The sequence below is a fragment of the Miniopterus schreibersii genome (genome assembly GCF_964146895.1).
Source record: "Miniopterus schreibersii genome assembly, chromosome: 20".
In the NCBI taxonomy this organism is placed as follows: domain Eukaryota; kingdom Metazoa; phylum Chordata; class Mammalia; order Chiroptera; family Miniopteridae; genus Miniopterus; species Miniopterus schreibersii.
The window spans coordinates 12,273,009-12,290,314 of NC_138122.1; the positions used below are offsets into that span (position 1 = coordinate 12,273,009).

A 17,306-nucleotide genomic window follows, 5' to 3' on the forward strand; every position below is an offset into this window, starting at 1 on the left:
AAAAATATTTGCAAATCATATATCTGATAAGAGGTTAATAATCAAAATATACAAAAAACTACAAATCAACAACAACAAAACAACTCAATTTTAAAATGGGCAAAGACTTGAATAGACTTTTCTTCAAAGAAAACATACAAAGGCCAACAAGAACATGAAAAGATGCTGAATATCACTAGTCACAGGGAAATGCAAATCGAAACCAAGAGATACCACTTCACACCCATCAGGATGGCTATTATCAAAAAAGCAGAAGAGTCCTGGCTGGTGTGGCTTAGTTGGTTGGGTGTTGTCCTGTGCACCAAAAGGCTGCCAGTTTGATTTCTGGTCAGGGCACATGCCTGGGTTGCTGGCTCCCGGGGCACACAGAAGGCAGCTGATTGATGTTTTGCTCTCACATCAATGTTTCTTTCTCTCTCTCCTTTTCCTTTCCCCTCTTTCTAAAAATCAATTTTAAAAATCTTTAAAAACACACACACAAAACAGCAAATGATTGTGAGGATGTGGAGAAATGAGAAACTTTGTGCATTGCTGGTGGGAATGTAAAATAGTGCAGCTGCTGTGGAAAATTTTGGCAGTTCCTCAAAAAGTTAAATGCAGGTACTCAAACAGGTATTTGTACACCCATGTTCATAACAGCATTAGTCACAGTAGCCAAAAGATGGAAGCAACCCAAGTGTCCATTAACAGATAAGTGGATAAACAAAATGCGGTATGTACATATAATGGAATATTATTCAGCCTTAAACAAAATTCTGATAGGTGCTACAACATGGATGAACCTTTAAAACTATTCTAGCCCTGGGCCATGTGGCTCACTTGGTTGGAGCATCGTCCTGTACACTGAAAGGTCATGGGTTGGATTCCTGGTTAGGGCACATACGTAGGTTGCAGGTTCAATTCCCAGTTGGTGCACATATGAGAGGCAACCAATTGATGTTTCTCTCTCACATCGATGGTTCTCTCTCTCTCTCTCTCTCTCTCTCTCCCTCTCAAGTCAGTAAACATATCCTTGGGTGAGGATTAGAAAACACACAGTTATTCTAAGTGAAATGACAATGTGATTCCACTTATACAAGGTACCTAGAATAGGCAAATTAATATAGACAAAGTAGAATAGAGGTTACCAGGGGCCAGAGAAAGGGGTGGTGGTCAGGAGTCAGTGTTCAATGGGGACAGAGTTTCTGTTTGGGGTATTGAAAAGTTCTGGAGCTGGATAGTGGTGAAGGGCTGCACACAATGTGAATGTAATTAGTCCCACTGAACTGTATACCTACAAACGGTTAAAATGTTGAATACTATGTTATGTATATTTTACCACAATTAAAAATATACAGGGTGTCCCCCCCAAAATATGTATATAACTTTAACAGCTGATAGGTCAATTTTGAAAATGAAATGTATTTTAATAAACACTGCCTTTATACTTATTCAAAGTGTGTATATACATTTTTGGGGGGCACCCTATGTATATACTTAGATGGCCTGAATGGAAAAAAAGCAATTTGGACCAAAACAGTCCTTTTCTGATGGCCTGGCCCAGTTGGGTTAGTCTTTTACACAAGCCTGCTGATGGGCCCTGAGTTGGCCTTAGCTGCCTAGTGCCTGAGGTAAGCCTAGCCGTCGGGAACTCCCCCTCTCCTTTGAGGCAGGAAGTTTAAATTATCAGGTCAATTAGGAAAGATACAACCGAAAAATACAAGTTTCATTCACGCTTCAAGGAGGCATTTCCTGGCCGGGTGCCACTTTTATTATTTTTGGCGGAGGCTGCTGAAAGCCCCGCAGACCCCGGTGAAGGTACAATGTGATCTTTGATTTTCGTTTCAAAGATCAAAGAGAGTGAGTTTGGGTGTAAATGCAGATAACATTTCAGAGATCCTTTCATGAAAGGAGTCACTAGACCAGGGCAGAAAGGGAGCTGGTGTGTTACGTGTATTCGCCTTGAGAAAAATAATTTTCCAGTGAATTCGGCTGTCCATGGCCCCAGTGACTCCTGGCCTGCATCCAGGTCCTTGGCCCAGGGGACATCAGGTCCTTGGGCTGGGGGCTAGCACCTTCTCCCACCTCTTGTCTAGGCTCCGTGAGGGCGCGGGAGGAGACATGGGGCAGTGCACGTGTGGAGCCCCCAATCTCATCCTCTGCTGGTTTTTCCAACGTCCCTGGGTGCGGGCTGGGCACCCTACTCCCGGGCTGCAGGCTTGGCCTTGGCAGCCTGCCCTCCCTGTCCCCCCGGGGTCCAGCCTCGGCTGGGGTAGAGCAGCACAAGCGCACTGATGAGAAACCGCGGGCCCCGCCCGCCAGCACGCAGGTGGGGGTCCCTGGGGCCCGCGCTGCCCAGCCCTCTCGCCCCGCCCCGGAGGTACGCAGAAGCGGGCCCTTTAAACACGCGGCGCTGGATGGTGAGAGGCTTTCGGAGGAGCGCTGGGCCCCTCTACGCCCAAGCCCCCCTGATCCCGCGGCCCCCGGTGCCCCGCTGACTCGAGGCAGGAGCCGCGGACGCGGTGGCATCAGCGCCTGCATCTCTGCGGGTGCCAGGTGGGCGCGCGGCGCCTCCCGGTAGCTACTCAGTCCTCAGCCCCGGGAGCAGCCCGCCCGCGTAGCTCCGCCCACGCCGGCCCCCTGTGCGTGCGGCCCCGGGTGCTCTCGTGGCAGCCGGCGCGGCTCCGGGCTGAGCGCGATCCCGTCAGCCCCCGCGCCGCGCTGCCGCGCTGGCAGGGCCTGGGAGCGTCTGCGCGGCCGCGGCCGCAGCCCCGGGGCGCACGGCGCAGGCGCGGCCCGGTTGGGCGCCGGCGTAGGGAGGGCCGAGAGCCGGAGCGGCGACGTACGGGAGGCCGTGCGCACGCAGGGGGTGTGGCTGCGCAACGCGGGGCAGCCCTGCGCTCCTCGCTGCTCCGAGTTGGTGTCGCTCTCTTCGGCTCGAGGGTCAGTGGGGCGGCGAGAACCGGGGCGACCGGCGGTGGGATTCCGCCCTCCGTCCCTTCCCGAATCCCCGTCCGCGGAGTCTCCGGTCTGGGTCCCCGCTGTCCTTCTGGCCAGCGGGCCTCAGTTTGTCAGTCCGCGCCGGGGCTGAGGGGGCCGTCTGGAATCATTTTCGGGTGGTTCCCGCCATCTTCGTCCCCAGAAGTAGCCCCCACCTCGCCTCACGGCGGGCCGATCTTGTTTTCCGCTTTCTAGGTGACACTTGGACTCTCGCCCTTGGAGGGAGACGCGTCCGCAAGGTCTCTGGGTGCAGATTCGTGGACTCTGTTCGTGGGCGCCTGGCGTAGCCGTAGGTGGGTCGGATTCCTGTTGCGGTGAAGCTTGTGAGCTCACATTCCCGCGGTGTCCTGCATGGTGGTTGCGGGAGGGGTGGTGCAGTGGTCTGCCCTGAAGTGGAGGCACTTGCTAGGGGGGGGGCTTCGGGCAAGTTATTCTACTCCTGGGGCCCCGGGGTCTCCTCGGAGTAGAGAACATTCCAGTGTTTCAGGTGCTGGCTCTGACTTTGTGGAGGCAAGTGCGCGTGAGTCGCGGTACCAGCTCCTTGATAGAGCACTGTCCAGTCCAGGAGAAGGGCCCAAATTCCTCCGTGCCGGGCAGGGTGGGGAGAGGAATGAGAGAGACCAACAGGTTGATAGTCGCGAGAGAGCCAAGGTTCTTTCACCAGTCAGGCCCAGGCTTAGAAAGGTTCAGGCTTAGGCAGGGCTGGCTCTTTGGCACAGAGAAGCGTTCTTCCTGAGGCAGTGGGCACACAGGAATAATGATGAGTTGGGAGGGTGACAGCTAGGACTCTGAGTGGGGTTGGGAGATCCGAACTGGGAGAAAGGGAGGGCAGAGACCTGGGTAGTGCATTGGCTCCTGGGTGTGGGATGTGGTCTTGGTGGGTGACCTGGCACCTAACCTCAGATTGGTGATAGGAGCTGCCATGTGGTTATTGCTTTTCAGAGCTCGGTGAGGGACTGAACTGGACTCTGAGGGTACTGTATTTATGAGCTGCTCCTTGGGCCTCTGCTGCTGGCAGGCCCTAGCATATTCTTTCCTTGTATTAGGATGAGAAGGGCTTTTATGTGGAAGACCACCCCCAGAGTAGGGGGTATATCTAAGAGCTTCTGTAATGCTTGGGTGGCAGAGGTAGGTGCTGGTGACCCTGGCAACTTTGAATGCTGCAGGTAACCCTGGGAGGTTCTGGGCAGAAAGACCAACAGAGCTGTGCCTTCCTGCAGAAACTCACTCTGATGGGGCAGGTGTGTGTGTGTGTATGTGTGTGTAGATAAATGCATAAGAAACTGCACATGAAGGTGCCCCTAGGTGTGAGTTGATGGAGCCCTGGTATATGAGTGGAGGGGTTGTTGGAGAAAGTGCACAAGGAGGAGTGAAGCAGAGAGTTCTGTAGAGGCCATGGGTATATCTCCCTTTGCAGAGAGACTGGAGATGTGACTACCATTGGCCTAGGCAGTGTGAGAACCTTGGGGGAGGGCTCTCTGCACTGGAAAAGAACTGTGCCTGCTGGTAGTTACAGCTTCCTTTCACCCTTCAGGGCCCTTTGGACTACTCAGGGTTGATGATCACTGCTCTCCAGGCCCTTTGCAGGTGTAACTTTGGGGAGTTGAGAGAAGATGCAACAAGTGGGATTAAACTTGAGGTATCAGATGCTGGGCTTTTGACAGGGAAGGGAGTGCAGGGAGGTGGTATTTGGAGTCAGGGTGGCATTGCCTGTAGGTTGTACTCTGAGTGATGAAGTGAGTCTGGAAAGTGTGGGGGTAAGGCTAGAGACAAAGAGAATAGCAAGGCCCTGGGCTTCTGTCATACACACAGGTAGCATCTACCGTGCTCCTGATGTTGTAATGTAAAAGAATCTTATTACCATCTGTGCCATAAATTAGTGTTAGTGTTTGAGGCAGCCAGAAGACTCCTTCTAAGTAGACTGTAAAGTATAGTTCATAATTGGTGTGGTGAAGTTGACAGTTAAGTGTTTGGTCTCTAGAGCCAGGTTCAGCTGCCTCTGCCACTTACTGGTTGGTGTGTGGCTGCAGACAAGTGACTTCACTCAACACTCTGCCTCGGGGACCGTAATAGTACCAACCTTATGAGAGGGTCAGTGTTTGGTGTGGATGGAGCACTCAGTAAAAGGTTGCTACTGTCATTCTCCTGAAATTCCCTGATAGCCAGGCTGTTCAAGGAAGCCCAGGGGGTTCTGATCTGGCCCCCTTTTCCTTCTCCTGGTACTGACAGCATCTGCCATCACATCTTGCCCTTGAAATGTCACAGGTGGCATTTGCCCGCCTTCTTGGACCTCTCAGGCCAGCCTCCCAGGCCCTCCTTCCATTCAGAGCTCCTAGTGGGTTCCCTCAGGTTTGCCTGCTTGTTGCCACCTCCTGCAGCCCAATGGTGATGGTTGGGCCTAGTTTCTGCTCTTCCCCACCTTGTTTTTGGACAGATTGCCTTAGATGGTGACCTGCGTCTGACAATCCCGTGAGCTCTTCTCAGCTCTCCTGAGGCCGCAGCTGTCAGCTCCCCTAACCCTTAGCATTTGCCTGGAACGCCTGGGGTTTGCCACTCCCCTCTCTAGCCCATCTCTGACCTGTTGTGTCCTGAGTATCGCTTCTGACCACCCTCCCTTCCTGTGCCATCTCTTCCTTCTCCCCTTCTTTCTAGTAGTTGGTGCAGGAGCCTCCCTCCACTCCCAGCATGTCTGGTGGCCAGCGCCAGCATCAGGGTTCTCGCTATTCCATCCGGGCTGCAGCCATTTATGCCAACGCACACCCTTGGCAAGAGATCGACTGGGCCTCTCCTGGTTCTGCATTTGCCCTGCTAGTGGATCCCTGGATTGAGCAGCCCTGCTATGGGGACCCTGTGTGCGTGTGCATGACCATGGAGCAGAAGAGCACAGTGAGCGGTGAGGCTGTAGAAAGGGGGCCCCTGCACCAGTTGCATGCCTGACCCGTGACCCCTGAGGGTGAACTTCCACTGGGTGCCAGGCTCAGACCCAGGCACCTTTGATGGCTCCCCATGGCTGCTGGACTGCATTTTGGCCCAGCTGGGTGATTACATGTCTTTCCAATTTGAGCACTACCAGGACAACCTCAGCCACGTCTGTGAGATCCTTGGAGGCCTGACAAGCTGAGCTCAGGCATGCGCAGCCCCCTACCTCAACGGGGACCTACCCCTGCCTGATGATTATGAGCTCTTTTGTCAGGATCTTGAGGGGTTTATTCAAGAGCCAAACAGTTTTGCTGTGTACCATGTTGCAGTGCCCTACCCCTTGCCCCTGCCTCGAGCCAGCCACCAGTGGCCCTGCAGCTGCCTATGGTGAGGCAGTATTTAGCTAGGTTCTCGGACGTCCTGGCACTCAATATGGGCGCCACCCCCAGGCCTGTCCCAGCCACCCCTGCTGTTTCTAATTTTGACTCTACATTAAAAAATGCTCTGCCTGAGCAGCAGTTGACCAAGGAGAGCAGCCCTGGGCCCACTGAGCCCCTTGCCTTGTCCAATTCTGCATGCAGCACTAATCCTGTTCTGGTGCGGCCAGCCTCCTCCCAGCCAAGGGAGGTGGCCCCATAATCATCAGGCAGGTGGCCCAAACCTATCCTTGTACTTTCATAATCTGCTAACCCCCCTGCCCAGAAATCAGATCCAACTCACCCAGGGGGTCCAGAACCCCAGAAGACAGAGGACGTTTCTGAGGCAGAGGGAGACCAGGAGGCATCTTAGGTGGCCCACAGGGGGCAGTGGACACCCCAGAGACCCCAGGAGAGCCACCATTTTCTCCTACTCTCCACCCTGCAACCCTGGATTCTGAACAGGGCCCAGGCAGGTGCAGCAGTGCCCCTCGAGATGAAGTGGCCTGTGTAGCTAAGGAGCCCCACAGCCCCCCGTCAGGACCAAGTGGCATTGCCAGGTGACTCTAGACAAGGTGCTGCCAGGTGCTGCGCTGTCCATTTGCCCCATTGCTGGGCAGGAGGTGTGCTTGTTTGGACTCCACCTTGTCTGAGCACAAACAGCCCACTTCGTTCTTCTCCTTCCCCCACCACAGCAGACTGTTGGCCTCTGCCCTCTGCTTCTTGTTCTGACTATCCAGTGGCCCAGAGACTGCTTCCTGCTGGGCTCTCTGCAGCATCCCCACACCTGCCTTGGGAGTGCCGTCTCACCTGGGCTTGTTCCCACTAGTTGGGCAGAGTTCTGTAGATCAGTCCCCATCAGATATTTGCATCGTCTACCCACTGATGCACACACAGAACCCCCTTCAGTGCTGGCCTCAACTGGACTGAGTCTGCTATGCCAGTCTTGTTTGGATCTGGTCCCCTGTTTGGACAGGCCACCCCCCATCTCGGCTTCCTGTGGCCCGTCCTCTGGGCTGGAATTTAAGGAAGGTTGCATGGAGGAAGTGGCCACTTTCATTGTTGAGTGTGAGTCAGATGGTATCTTGGTAGAGAAAGATGCTTTTCTGTGGGTTTAGCAGCAGCCCTGGTCAGCTGGGAAGGCTCAGATACAGGAAGGTAGGATGTAAGCCACCTTTCAGTCTCAGCTCTTTCAAGCATTTTCTCCTTCTGTATGTCAACATTCTAGTCACCTGGTTTTCTTGAATTTTTCTGTCTTCAGTGCCTTTGCTCCTGCTGCCCTTCCACTCTCTGCTTTTCAACAGTCATTGCCTTTTTGCCCACTCTTGCACATTGCTGATTCAGCACTGAAACTCCAACACTGTACATGATTTGTATATCTGGGTAGAGTGTGAGCCTCTAGGGCAGGGGCTCCATCTTAGCTTGTGTCCTGGTACACAATCAGTGCCCATTAAATGTGTATTGGATCCATGGCTGAACCTGTGGTGTGGTGGCTGCCGACAAGCAGAGTCTTTGTTCCATTGGCAGGAGCACTGTGCCCTTTCTGTAAGGAACAGAGAGGCTAGGCCTCAGCCACAAGCACCCCAGGTCAGTGTTGCACGTGTGGTTGGGAGCTTTGAGGATTGGAAGGTCTGGTTGAGGAGTTGGGCTGAATGGGTGAGAGTGGGAGGCCTGACAGGTGGAGTGTGGCCTTGAAAACTGACTTAGGAGAGCAGAGGTGAAGTGAGGAGCAGGCAGCAGACCTGAGTTGTGAGGCCTCAGGGGGACAGAAGATTGGAATGAAGAAAGACCTGTTCTGCACAGGGACGGCTTTTCTAATAACGAGAACTGAGCTAGGAAACTCCCCCGAGCCAAATTTAACATAGGACTGGTACAGTGCACCTACTCAGGGGAGTGGTTAGGCAAGAATTTCAAGCCCCTTTCAGTTTTACAATTGTGTAAACAAAACAAAAGAACACCTTCCTGGAAAGTAGGGAGAAGAAATAAATGGAAATGGGAAATGCAACTAAAACTAGTTATTTTAGGAAAAACTGTAATAAGCAAACATCTGATAAAAAATTTTAAGTACATTGTTGGGGTTATTTTATTTAGTAACTGTCACTTAAAAAGGCTCTGGGTTCAGATGGTTTTATGTGTGAGTTATTTTAAGGTATGGATATGTTGTAAGTAAAATAGTTGCAAATCTTGGAAATAGGCAAAACAAGCAAGCTGACAAAAGAAGTCATGTGCGGTCTGATTCTGATCAGATGCGGAAAATCCTGAATGTTCTAGCCAGCCCCGGTGCTTCTGCGTAGGGTAACACTACTGCCCCTCCATGCTGTTGCTCAGTTCCAGGCACTTCTTTTACAGCACAGGTCTGACTGCTCCCACCTCCCTCAGTCGGCTGTGCCTGGGCCACCTGTGGATCTGGTGTGGTTGGTAAGAATCAGAAGGGCCCTCATTTGGGCTGGCAAGACAGCTCTGGCAGTAGAACCTAGAGCTGCTTTCTGGGGGGATGGCCCAGTTGACACCCCTGCTATGTTGGTGGCCTCTGCATAGGCTGCCTTTCCTGCCACCATTTAGTGAATCTGGAGTGAATTCCTTCAGCTCAAGATTGCCATTTTCCCTTCTGACCCCCTGTCCTATTGGGGCTTTTCCTTCCTCAGGCCCCAGACAGCTCCTGTGGGCTTGGGTTACAATCTGACATACCTCTCCTGAGGGCCATCTCTGCCAAGGCAGGTCCAAGGGGATTTAGGGAGAGGCCAGATGACCTGCTTTTTAATTTGGAGAATAGGTCTTATTGTGGTTGGGCTGTTGGCAGGAAAGGAAAGGAGAAGAGGACAGACCTCATTGGTGATGGCAAAGGTACCTGTTCTGGGCGGCATCAGGAGAGGATGGGAGGGCTTTGGCTTGGCCTGCCACATGGGCAATGTGTATGGTGTTGCAAAGTGACAGCTTCCTCTGGTGCTGAGCCCTGCCTTTGGGAAGATGCAGTGGCCTAGCTGCTTTCCCACTGGTGGGTTGGGGGGGGGGTTGGGGGGGCGGGCAGGAACACAGGGTCAGGAGAGGAGGCCCTGCTGTGCTTGGTGGGAAGAGTGCCCTTTGAGCATTCACCACTCCTGGCTCTCCACACAGGTGGGCGACCCCAAGGAGGGTGCTCCTAAAAGCTGCAAGGTCTAGCAGGTTTGCAGACGTGCTTAGGAACAGACTGACAGACTGAGGTGCTGGGGCATGCCTTCTAGATGATCATGTCTGTCCCTCCCTTTGAAAATACCTGCAGATTTTATTTCCTAAAGATAGGACACAGTGGGCACTATGGGAGGGTTTTTCAAGTATCTGTCTCCAAGGAAAATTCTAACACCGGAAGTACTGAGGAAAGGGTCCCATGAGATACTGAACATTTTATTTTATAAAGCTGCAATAATGAAGGTGCTTGGAAATTGGTGTGGACAGATGAACAGAAAAGAATAGAGAACTTTGGAATAAAGCCAAATAAATAAGGAATTTAGTTCATACTAGAGGTGTTTCAAATTAATGGGGGTAAAATGGATCATTCACTAAAAGGAGTTGGAACAACTGGTTAGCCATCTGGAAAATAGTAAAACCGGATACCTTTCTCTTTATACCAGCCTATACTCCAGATGAATTACAGATTTCAACATTTTAAAAAGTCATTAAAGTAGCATAAGATGAATTTTTTTTCCAGTCTGTGATTCCAGGATTTACTTTAAAAGTTTTAGATACCGAGAGTTTCCAAAGGCATGGAGAAACAGACCTTTTTATGCAGTTGGTTGGAGAATCAAATACTACGATTTGCCCACATTTCTAGGCACGCAGATGCTGACCACTTGCCTGCATACAGTTGGTCATTGCTCCTTCCTCAGTGTGGGCTTCAGAGCATGGACTTGAGCTTGGTTACACCTTACCTGTTACACTTGGGAGCTGACAATCCTTGGTGTCACCTGACCTCTGTGAGCTGTTATAATAGTTTATCTGCACAGGGGGTGGGAGGGTCGAATCAGGTAAAAGAGTGAGGTAAATAGAGCTGTTATCTGTTATATCAGTCTGGATGTGCCAGATTGTGCTGCAGTAACAGACTTCTAGCATCTCAGCCACCCATCTGTCACAGATAACTGGGCCACCCTCTGCCCTTTTTAGTCCCTTAGGGACTCATGCCAACAGGAGCCCCACTGGATATGTTTTTCTACAACCACAGAAGGAGAGGAAAGACCCCAGCAAACCACAAGTGATATGTGTCTCTCCCCTTCTGTTACCGTTGTTGTGGCCACACCTGAGTTTGGATGGATGCATCTAATTCTCCTGCGGGTGGGGTGGCGCCCTCAGCCTTGAGAAGAGCAAGCATCCACTCAGCAGGACTCTCCAGAGTGCAGCCATCGAGGCAGTGGGTGGCGGGCTGCATTGATGCCCGGGAAAGATGCCCATGTGCCTTTGCTACGGCTGCATGGCTTAAAACAACAGAAATGGTTTTTTCCCCACAGTTCTGGAGGCTAGAGGTCCAATATCAAGGTATCTGCTAGGGTGGTTTCTCCTGAGGCCTCTCTCCCTGGCTTGTGATGGCTGACTTCTCTTTACATGGTTGTCCTTCCGTGCCTTTCTATGTCCTGATCTCTTCTTTTGAGGACACCGGTCATATTAGGATCCACCCACATGACCTAATTTAACCTTAATTACCTCTTTAAAGGCCTTATCTCCAAGTAGTCACATTCTGGGGTGCTGGGGGTTAGAACTCTGAATTTTGTGGGGGACACAATTTAGACCATAAAACTACCCCAGATGGATTTCTTTGTTTTAATTTTTGGAATTTTGGGCAGTGCTGTCATGAGAACCCTTCTGGGTGTTACTGAATGCCCATGTGCAGAGCCCTGCTAGGCCCCTGTAGCAGGAAGTAAGTGTCTAGTTGTTCCGTATGCAGGACTCTTACCTTTTTTTTAAATTGTTGACAGTATTACAGATGTCTCCCATTTTCTCCCTTTTTACCTCCCTCCACCTACCCCTCACCTCACCCTAGGCCTTCCCCATGCTATTGTCTGTGCCTATGGGTTATGCATATATGCATACATGTTCTTTGGTTAATCTCTTCCTGTTCCCTCCCTCCCCACCCCCACTGAGATATGTTATTCTTTCTCATGCATCTATTTTGTTCATTAGGCTCCACATATAAGTGAGATCACGTGATACTTGTCTTTCTCTGCCTGGCTTATTTCACTCAGCATATTCTCCAGGTCCACCTATGCTGTCTCAAAGGGTAAGAGCTCCTTTTTTATAGCTATGTAGTATTCCATTGTGTGAATGTCCCACAGCTGTTTTATCCACTCATCTACTGATTATTTTTTTAATCCTCACCCAGGGATATGTCTATTGATTTGAGAGAGAGAGAAACATCCATGTGAGAGAGAAACATTGATGGGTTGCTTCCTGTACGTGCTCCATCCAGGGATCAAAGCTGCATCCTTTTTTTGGTGCACAGGGTGACGCTCCAACCAGCTGAGCCACCTGGCCAGGGCAGGACTCTTACTTCTTAGTTAAATATTTTCCTACATGAGGGTCGGAAACATTACACTATATTCCCAAGTCTTAATGCTTTGCCTTTTACATTGACTGGAATCTGTAATGGCGTGGTGTGCAGAGGGGCCTGCTGTCGGCATCGGAGAGCCTGAGAAGAGTGGTTTCTCCACCCACCTGTGCTGACCGTGTAATAGGAGTGGGAAATAAACATTGAATGTGTGAAGCTGCTGAGTTTGGGGGCTTGTGTTTTCTGCAGCATGACCTATTCTATCCTGATAGAGGACCCCATTTCACCTTTCCCACGGGGCAGGTGACTGTCAGCCTCCAGTGCTGGATGCCATGCTGGCTAAACCTGTCCATGGGGCCATCTCTCATACATGTGTGGCTCTGGGCTGTTCCAGCCCACGTTAATGATCTAGTTTCTTCATTATCTGGTAGAGAAACATCCTCCCTTGTTCTTCAAGTTGTCTTGGCTGTTTTTTAAAACACATTTTATTACAACACAGAAGTGGAGAGGATGGTACAGTGGACTGCATTGTGCCCGTCTCCTAGCTTCAGCTGTGGTCAGTCCTCACCCTGGGAGCTCTTTGTTGGTGGACTGCTGGGCTGAGCATGCTCTCTGGGACACCAGGAGTCCTGAGCTCACTTTATTTCTCTTTGGGCAGTGATGTCCTCACCTGCAAGTGGATGACATGATCTTTGTTACAGAGGCATTGAGGGTGGGCCTGGGAGGAGTCTCTGGCCTTCAGGGTGCCCTTGGCAGCCCGTTCCTTCTCTCCTGGCCTCAGGGTTACACAGCCAGGGCTGGGACCTGTGGGTGATGGGTGCTTATCCACTTGCCAGGTGCTTCTGTCCATTGGCAGGACCATCAGATGGTAGAGAAGGATGTACCTGGGCTCTTTCCACCTGTAGTCTGCACAGGGACACCTGCTGGCTGCTGGGAATGCCACATCTTGTGCTCCCTGCGGTTCCAAGTGCATGGCATCATCATTCACCTTGACACTTCATGCCATAGTCAAGGCTTCCTAAAGGCTGTAGGTGGAGGTGGGTGGCCTGGGAGGGCCTGCAGGATGGAGGATCCAGGAGGCGTGTTGGTTGGGCACTTTATCCAATGTGCTGTCCCCTGGGGCACCACAGCCTCCCACCACCAAGACCCTGTTTCCTCCCCTGAAAATTGGCACACAAATGGGAGCCTTGGGTGATGGCAGCCAGGAGGGTGACCCAGGGCCAGTGCAGTTCTGCCCCTGTGCACCCGCCTACTCCAGGTACACACTTATTGCCCACTTCAGCTTCCTGGTCCCTGACATCATTCCCCGTACTCCCAGCAAGTTGCTGAATTCGTCTCACTCTGGCCCCCTGTAAGTCAGAACTTTGCCTCGCATGTGCCTGGAAAGTGGCAGGCTCCTCAGGGCTGCAGTCACTGTCCCTGACCCTTCTCTCCCTCTGACTTCCACCAAGCACTGCTGGCAGCCCTTAGTGTGAGTGCATGTGTGGGTGTGTGCCCCTAGACACGTGTGTGCACAGACCTGCAGCCCATTGTGAACATGCCATGCATTTGTAGGCATGTTATTTGCATGTCTGGTAGATCGCTGGGAGACTCCCCCAGTCGAGATGGCCTCTGTTACAGGAGCAACCACTAGGATCCCTGTCAGAAAGTGCATCACCACCACCATGGTTAGGGACCCCCCTCTCCAAGTGGGATTGGGTTCCCAGGAGCTGCCTTGGCACCAGCCTGGGGTTGGGGATCAGCCCCCTTTCCATGTCCTAGGTGAGTGTTGTCTGGGTGTTGTCATCAGCACTGGGCAGCTGGCTGCTATGGACCAGACCTCCTGGCAGAAGTGGGTCCTGGAGGCTGGCACTGGCATGCAGGGATGGTCACATTTGTAAAACAAGCTTTTCCATGTGTTCACCAGGGACAGAAAGACTAGTGACCCGTTGCTGGCCAGGTTCCCACCATGCCCGTAAGTGCTTGGGGGCAGGTTGGCAAAAAATGCCCCTAGGTCAGGTTTCCTTCCTGCCATCTTACCGGGCTCCTTGGACCTGCTCCTGGGGGTAACGGATGTCCTCAGCTGCAGCTTGAGACGCCTGTTCATGGAGAAGCCCTGCCCGCCCATCCTGCCTGCCCTTGCAGCCCAGCGGCCCCTCACCCTGGCATTTCCTTCCTTTCAGCCCTGTCCCGAGGAGAAGTCTGAGACTTTCGGTCTCAGCACCCACAGCTGTGGGAAGCCCTTGCTGGCTGTGAACAGACTGGTCATTCATACCTCATACCTCCAGCCTCAAGGCTGTAAGGCATCACCATGCCTTTATCTCCCAAAGTCTCCTCCTGCTGTCCCAGCCCTCCTGACCCTGCCAGTACATTGGCTGTGATGTGGCAGGAGAGAAGAACAGGCTGAGGTGGGCTGGTGGGCTCACCTCTGCCTGGGCACCACAACACCATGTGGACCTCGACTTCAGCAGAGGATCCTGGTCCTCGGAGACTCGGCTATAACTTGGCCTCTGTCACACTCTCCCCAAAACACAGCAGGGCTCATCTGGAAAGGGGTGCTTTTACACCTGGTGGAGTGAGTTTCCACTCACTGTGGGGCAAAGCCCAACTCATTGCAGGCCAAGAGCCCCCCTAGGCTTTCACACGAATCCCTGGAAGCCAGCCGCAAGGGGCCTGGGACACTGCCCCCAGGGAGGCAAGGTCAGTGTCTGCCCTTGCCTGAGACAGCCTGTTTTGCTGGAGGTGGAGGCTGAGATTTGCAAGAGCATAAGTTCTAAGTTATGGAGCAATGACTTGCTTTTCTTGGATGGAAAGAGAGGCTTCAGGCCAAGGACAGAGGTGGGTGGCTCTCTAACCCCAGGTCCATCACGGAAACCTACGTCTACGGTTGTCCCCTGAGTTCTACTTTGGGGACTCACTGGCTCATAGGGAGATGCCCTACTTGCAAGGGTGTCTGGGCAGTACAGGAGGCTCAGAGGAGGGCTCCTGGCAGTAGGGCTCGGATGTTTTCCCTGTGCACTCTCGCAGCAGGACCTTGCCCAATCGTAGGCCCAGCTCCATCAGTCAAGGCCAAAGCCACTGCCTGCTGTTCCTGGGACACATGTGCCAGAGGCAGGCAGGCCTGGGTCTAGCCTCAGATCCTCTAAGGAAAGGGCTGTTGGGGATGTGCCTGTCACCCCCCCACACACACATACACACAGTTAAATCAGTCACCTGGGAAGTTGGGAATGGCTGTGGTTGGGGTGTGCACTTGCTGCCATGGGAGAGGCGAGTGTAAGTATGGTGCTGGCCTCACTTCCCACTGGGCTCTGAGGCCCGAGGTGTGCAGGGCTGGGCTGCCTGTGGCACAGCCTCCCTCCCTCCCTCCCTCCTTCCCTCTCTCCCTCCCTCCCTCTGGGGCAGGGTTGGCCTGGCGGCATCCCGGAACCCTCCCCAGGATCTGCATCTTTGAAGCCATGGATACTGACAGAGGATTCAATGAATCCAAGGTCGCCAGCCGGGTGTTGACAGATGCCCGGCCATGATACTATTTCTGATTTAATAACCGAATGGGAGGCTGGCCCTTGGTAATAATTAGGGCTAATTACTGAGGAGGTGTTGACAGACGGGCTGAGAGGAAACAAACTACCTTTATCCCGGGGCTTAGAGTCAGATTACCAGCCCGTGCTATCTGCCCCTCAGAAAGTAGACGCTTCAATCACTCACCAAGGCTTCAAAGGGGCAAGGGCCCTGACAATGCGCGGGGTTTGGAAAGGAGCTATGAAGTGCGCCTTTGACTTCAACTCACCAACGGAGCCCCATTCCAGAAATGGTTTCTTTGTGAAGTTTGAGTTACCCTGGGCAAAGCTGCCTCCGATCTCCGGCAGGCTGGGGCCCTGGCTGGCCCGCCCATCTGCCCAGGTCCTTCCGTGTGTTTTCCTTGACCTGGGAGTGTGTCCAGTTCTTTATATGGCTGTGAGCTGCAGGTAAGGGGATCAGACCATATTATCTCAGCAGGCTGTTCCTTCCCTTGCCTCATCTGGACACAGCTTTTCTGTAGCCTTCAGGGGCAAGTCTGATCTCTGCAGGGGGCCTGATTTATGGTAGGACCGCCCCTTGGGGCCCAGGTGTCACTCATGGGGCTGCCCCACCCCCACCTTGGTCAGTGAGCCAACGTGGACAGGATACTGACCCACAGGAGTCTCAGCGACTGAGAGGTGAATGGTTGTCCTAAGTCACAGATGTGTTGTATGTGAGCCTGATGACTCCCCTGGATCTCCCTGGATCTCAAAGACGGCATGGGGGCTGTGGTCAGACCTCCATGTCCTGATGTGAAGCAGCAGCCCTGGGCAGTTTCCCAGCGTCTTGGCCTGGACCACAGGCCGTTGCATCTGTGATGCAGCTTTGAGAGGCCAGCTGGGAGAATGAAGTCCCTGGCTAAAGCCGTCACAGCTGAATGCAGGGGCCCGTTCTGGGATTCTGGGCTTCGCTATGGTCTGTCCTTGTCAGGAATGCTGGGGGCCAGTGAAGCCTCCCTGAGGACCAGCCTGTACAGAGAATGTCTTTCAGGTTCCTTTTGTGGCCTGGGAGGTGCAGAAGGAGTGAGCCTCTGTTCCTCTGGCCTAGAGGACCAGCCGATTCAGAATTTTCCCACTAGAAAGGTTGTGCTACTTCAACGAGAATGGGTAGGTTGGGCTGGTGGAGAGCACTGTTGTTAGATGAGTTCTTCCTTTCCCTGGCATGCGCTCTACTTCTAGAAGCAATGATGATGATGATGGTAAAGGTCACCCACTAATTTGCTTAACTGAATACTGACTACCTGGTATTGGGGACACTATTGATGAATTTAAATCTATTTATATTAAGGCAAAAAATAGAATGGTATTTTAACCTTTAAAAGATGGCAGATAAATAGAGATAAATAAATAAAGAGAGATAAATAAATGAGAGATAAATAGTCCTGACATCATTACGCACTCCAACCATCATCATAGAAGGAGCGAGAAATAACTCAAATGAAGTGGGAACGAACCCACTCCTTGCCGGGAACTAAAGTTCCCTTTCGTCCGATAAAGGTTAAACAGGAGAAGTACTTAAAAATTGGCATTGAATCTGCTTAAAGTCACCTTGAGTAGAATTAGAAATTGGCCCTAAATCCGAAAGAATCTAAGCAGGAAACTGGGTTTTTATAATATGTTAGTGGTAAATTAAATATCATTACCTATAGCGTGAGGAAAAAATAGCACAAAAATATTGTATAATGTATTTTATTTGAATAAAAGCCCCCCAGAAAGTGGCCAAGAGAGCAGTGTGTCACCTTGTATACAGGCGTGTGCCTGAGCCCTGTTCCCCTTTATTGGCATATTAGCACGGTACAGTTGTCATGGTGATGAAGCAACATAGATGCATTGTTACTGAATCAAGTGCATACTTTATTCAGATTTCCTGAGTTTTTACCTAATGTCCTTTTTCTGTTCCAAAATCCCATCCAGGACACCACATTGTATTTAGTCATTCTGTCT

General features: G+C 52.0%; 2 protein-coding genes across 6 annotated transcripts in view; both read left to right on the forward strand.

Annotated features, from left to right (window-relative positions):
* The first annotated feature begins 2,788 nt into the window (after nucleotides 1-2,788).
* GNB1L (G protein subunit beta 1 like) overlaps nucleotides 2,789-17,306 on the forward strand; it is a 55,973-nt gene continuing 41,455 nt past the window's right edge. Inside the window, exons 1-4 of one of the 5 annotated variants that reach the window (XM_081123598.1) lie at nucleotides 2,846-2,922; nucleotides 3,175-3,272; nucleotides 5,632-5,872; nucleotides 11,463-11,559. In XM_081123598.1, the coding sequence (XP_080979724.1) occupies nucleotides 11,545-11,559 (15 nt within the window). In that variant the 5' untranslated portion in view covers nucleotides 2,846-2,922; nucleotides 3,175-3,272; nucleotides 5,632-5,872; nucleotides 11,463-11,544. Of the gene's footprint in view, nucleotides 2,923-3,174; nucleotides 3,273-5,631; nucleotides 5,873-11,462; nucleotides 11,560-17,306 lie in introns of those variants that run through there. The other 4 variants (XM_081123600.1, XM_081123597.1, XM_081123599.1 and 1 more) reach the window with 4 other exon arrangements.
* Nucleotides 5,665-7,780, forward strand: RTL10 (retrotransposon Gag like 10; the record flags this gene model as incomplete). The annotated part of the gene is given in 8 exon segments (XM_081123596.1): nucleotides 5,665-5,898; nucleotides 5,900-5,920; nucleotides 5,924-6,097; nucleotides 6,101-6,242; nucleotides 6,245-6,534; nucleotides 6,538-6,576; nucleotides 6,580-6,679; nucleotides 6,682-7,780. Coding segments are annotated over 8 exon segments (1,197 nt in total). The 3' UTR covers nucleotides 6,879-7,780.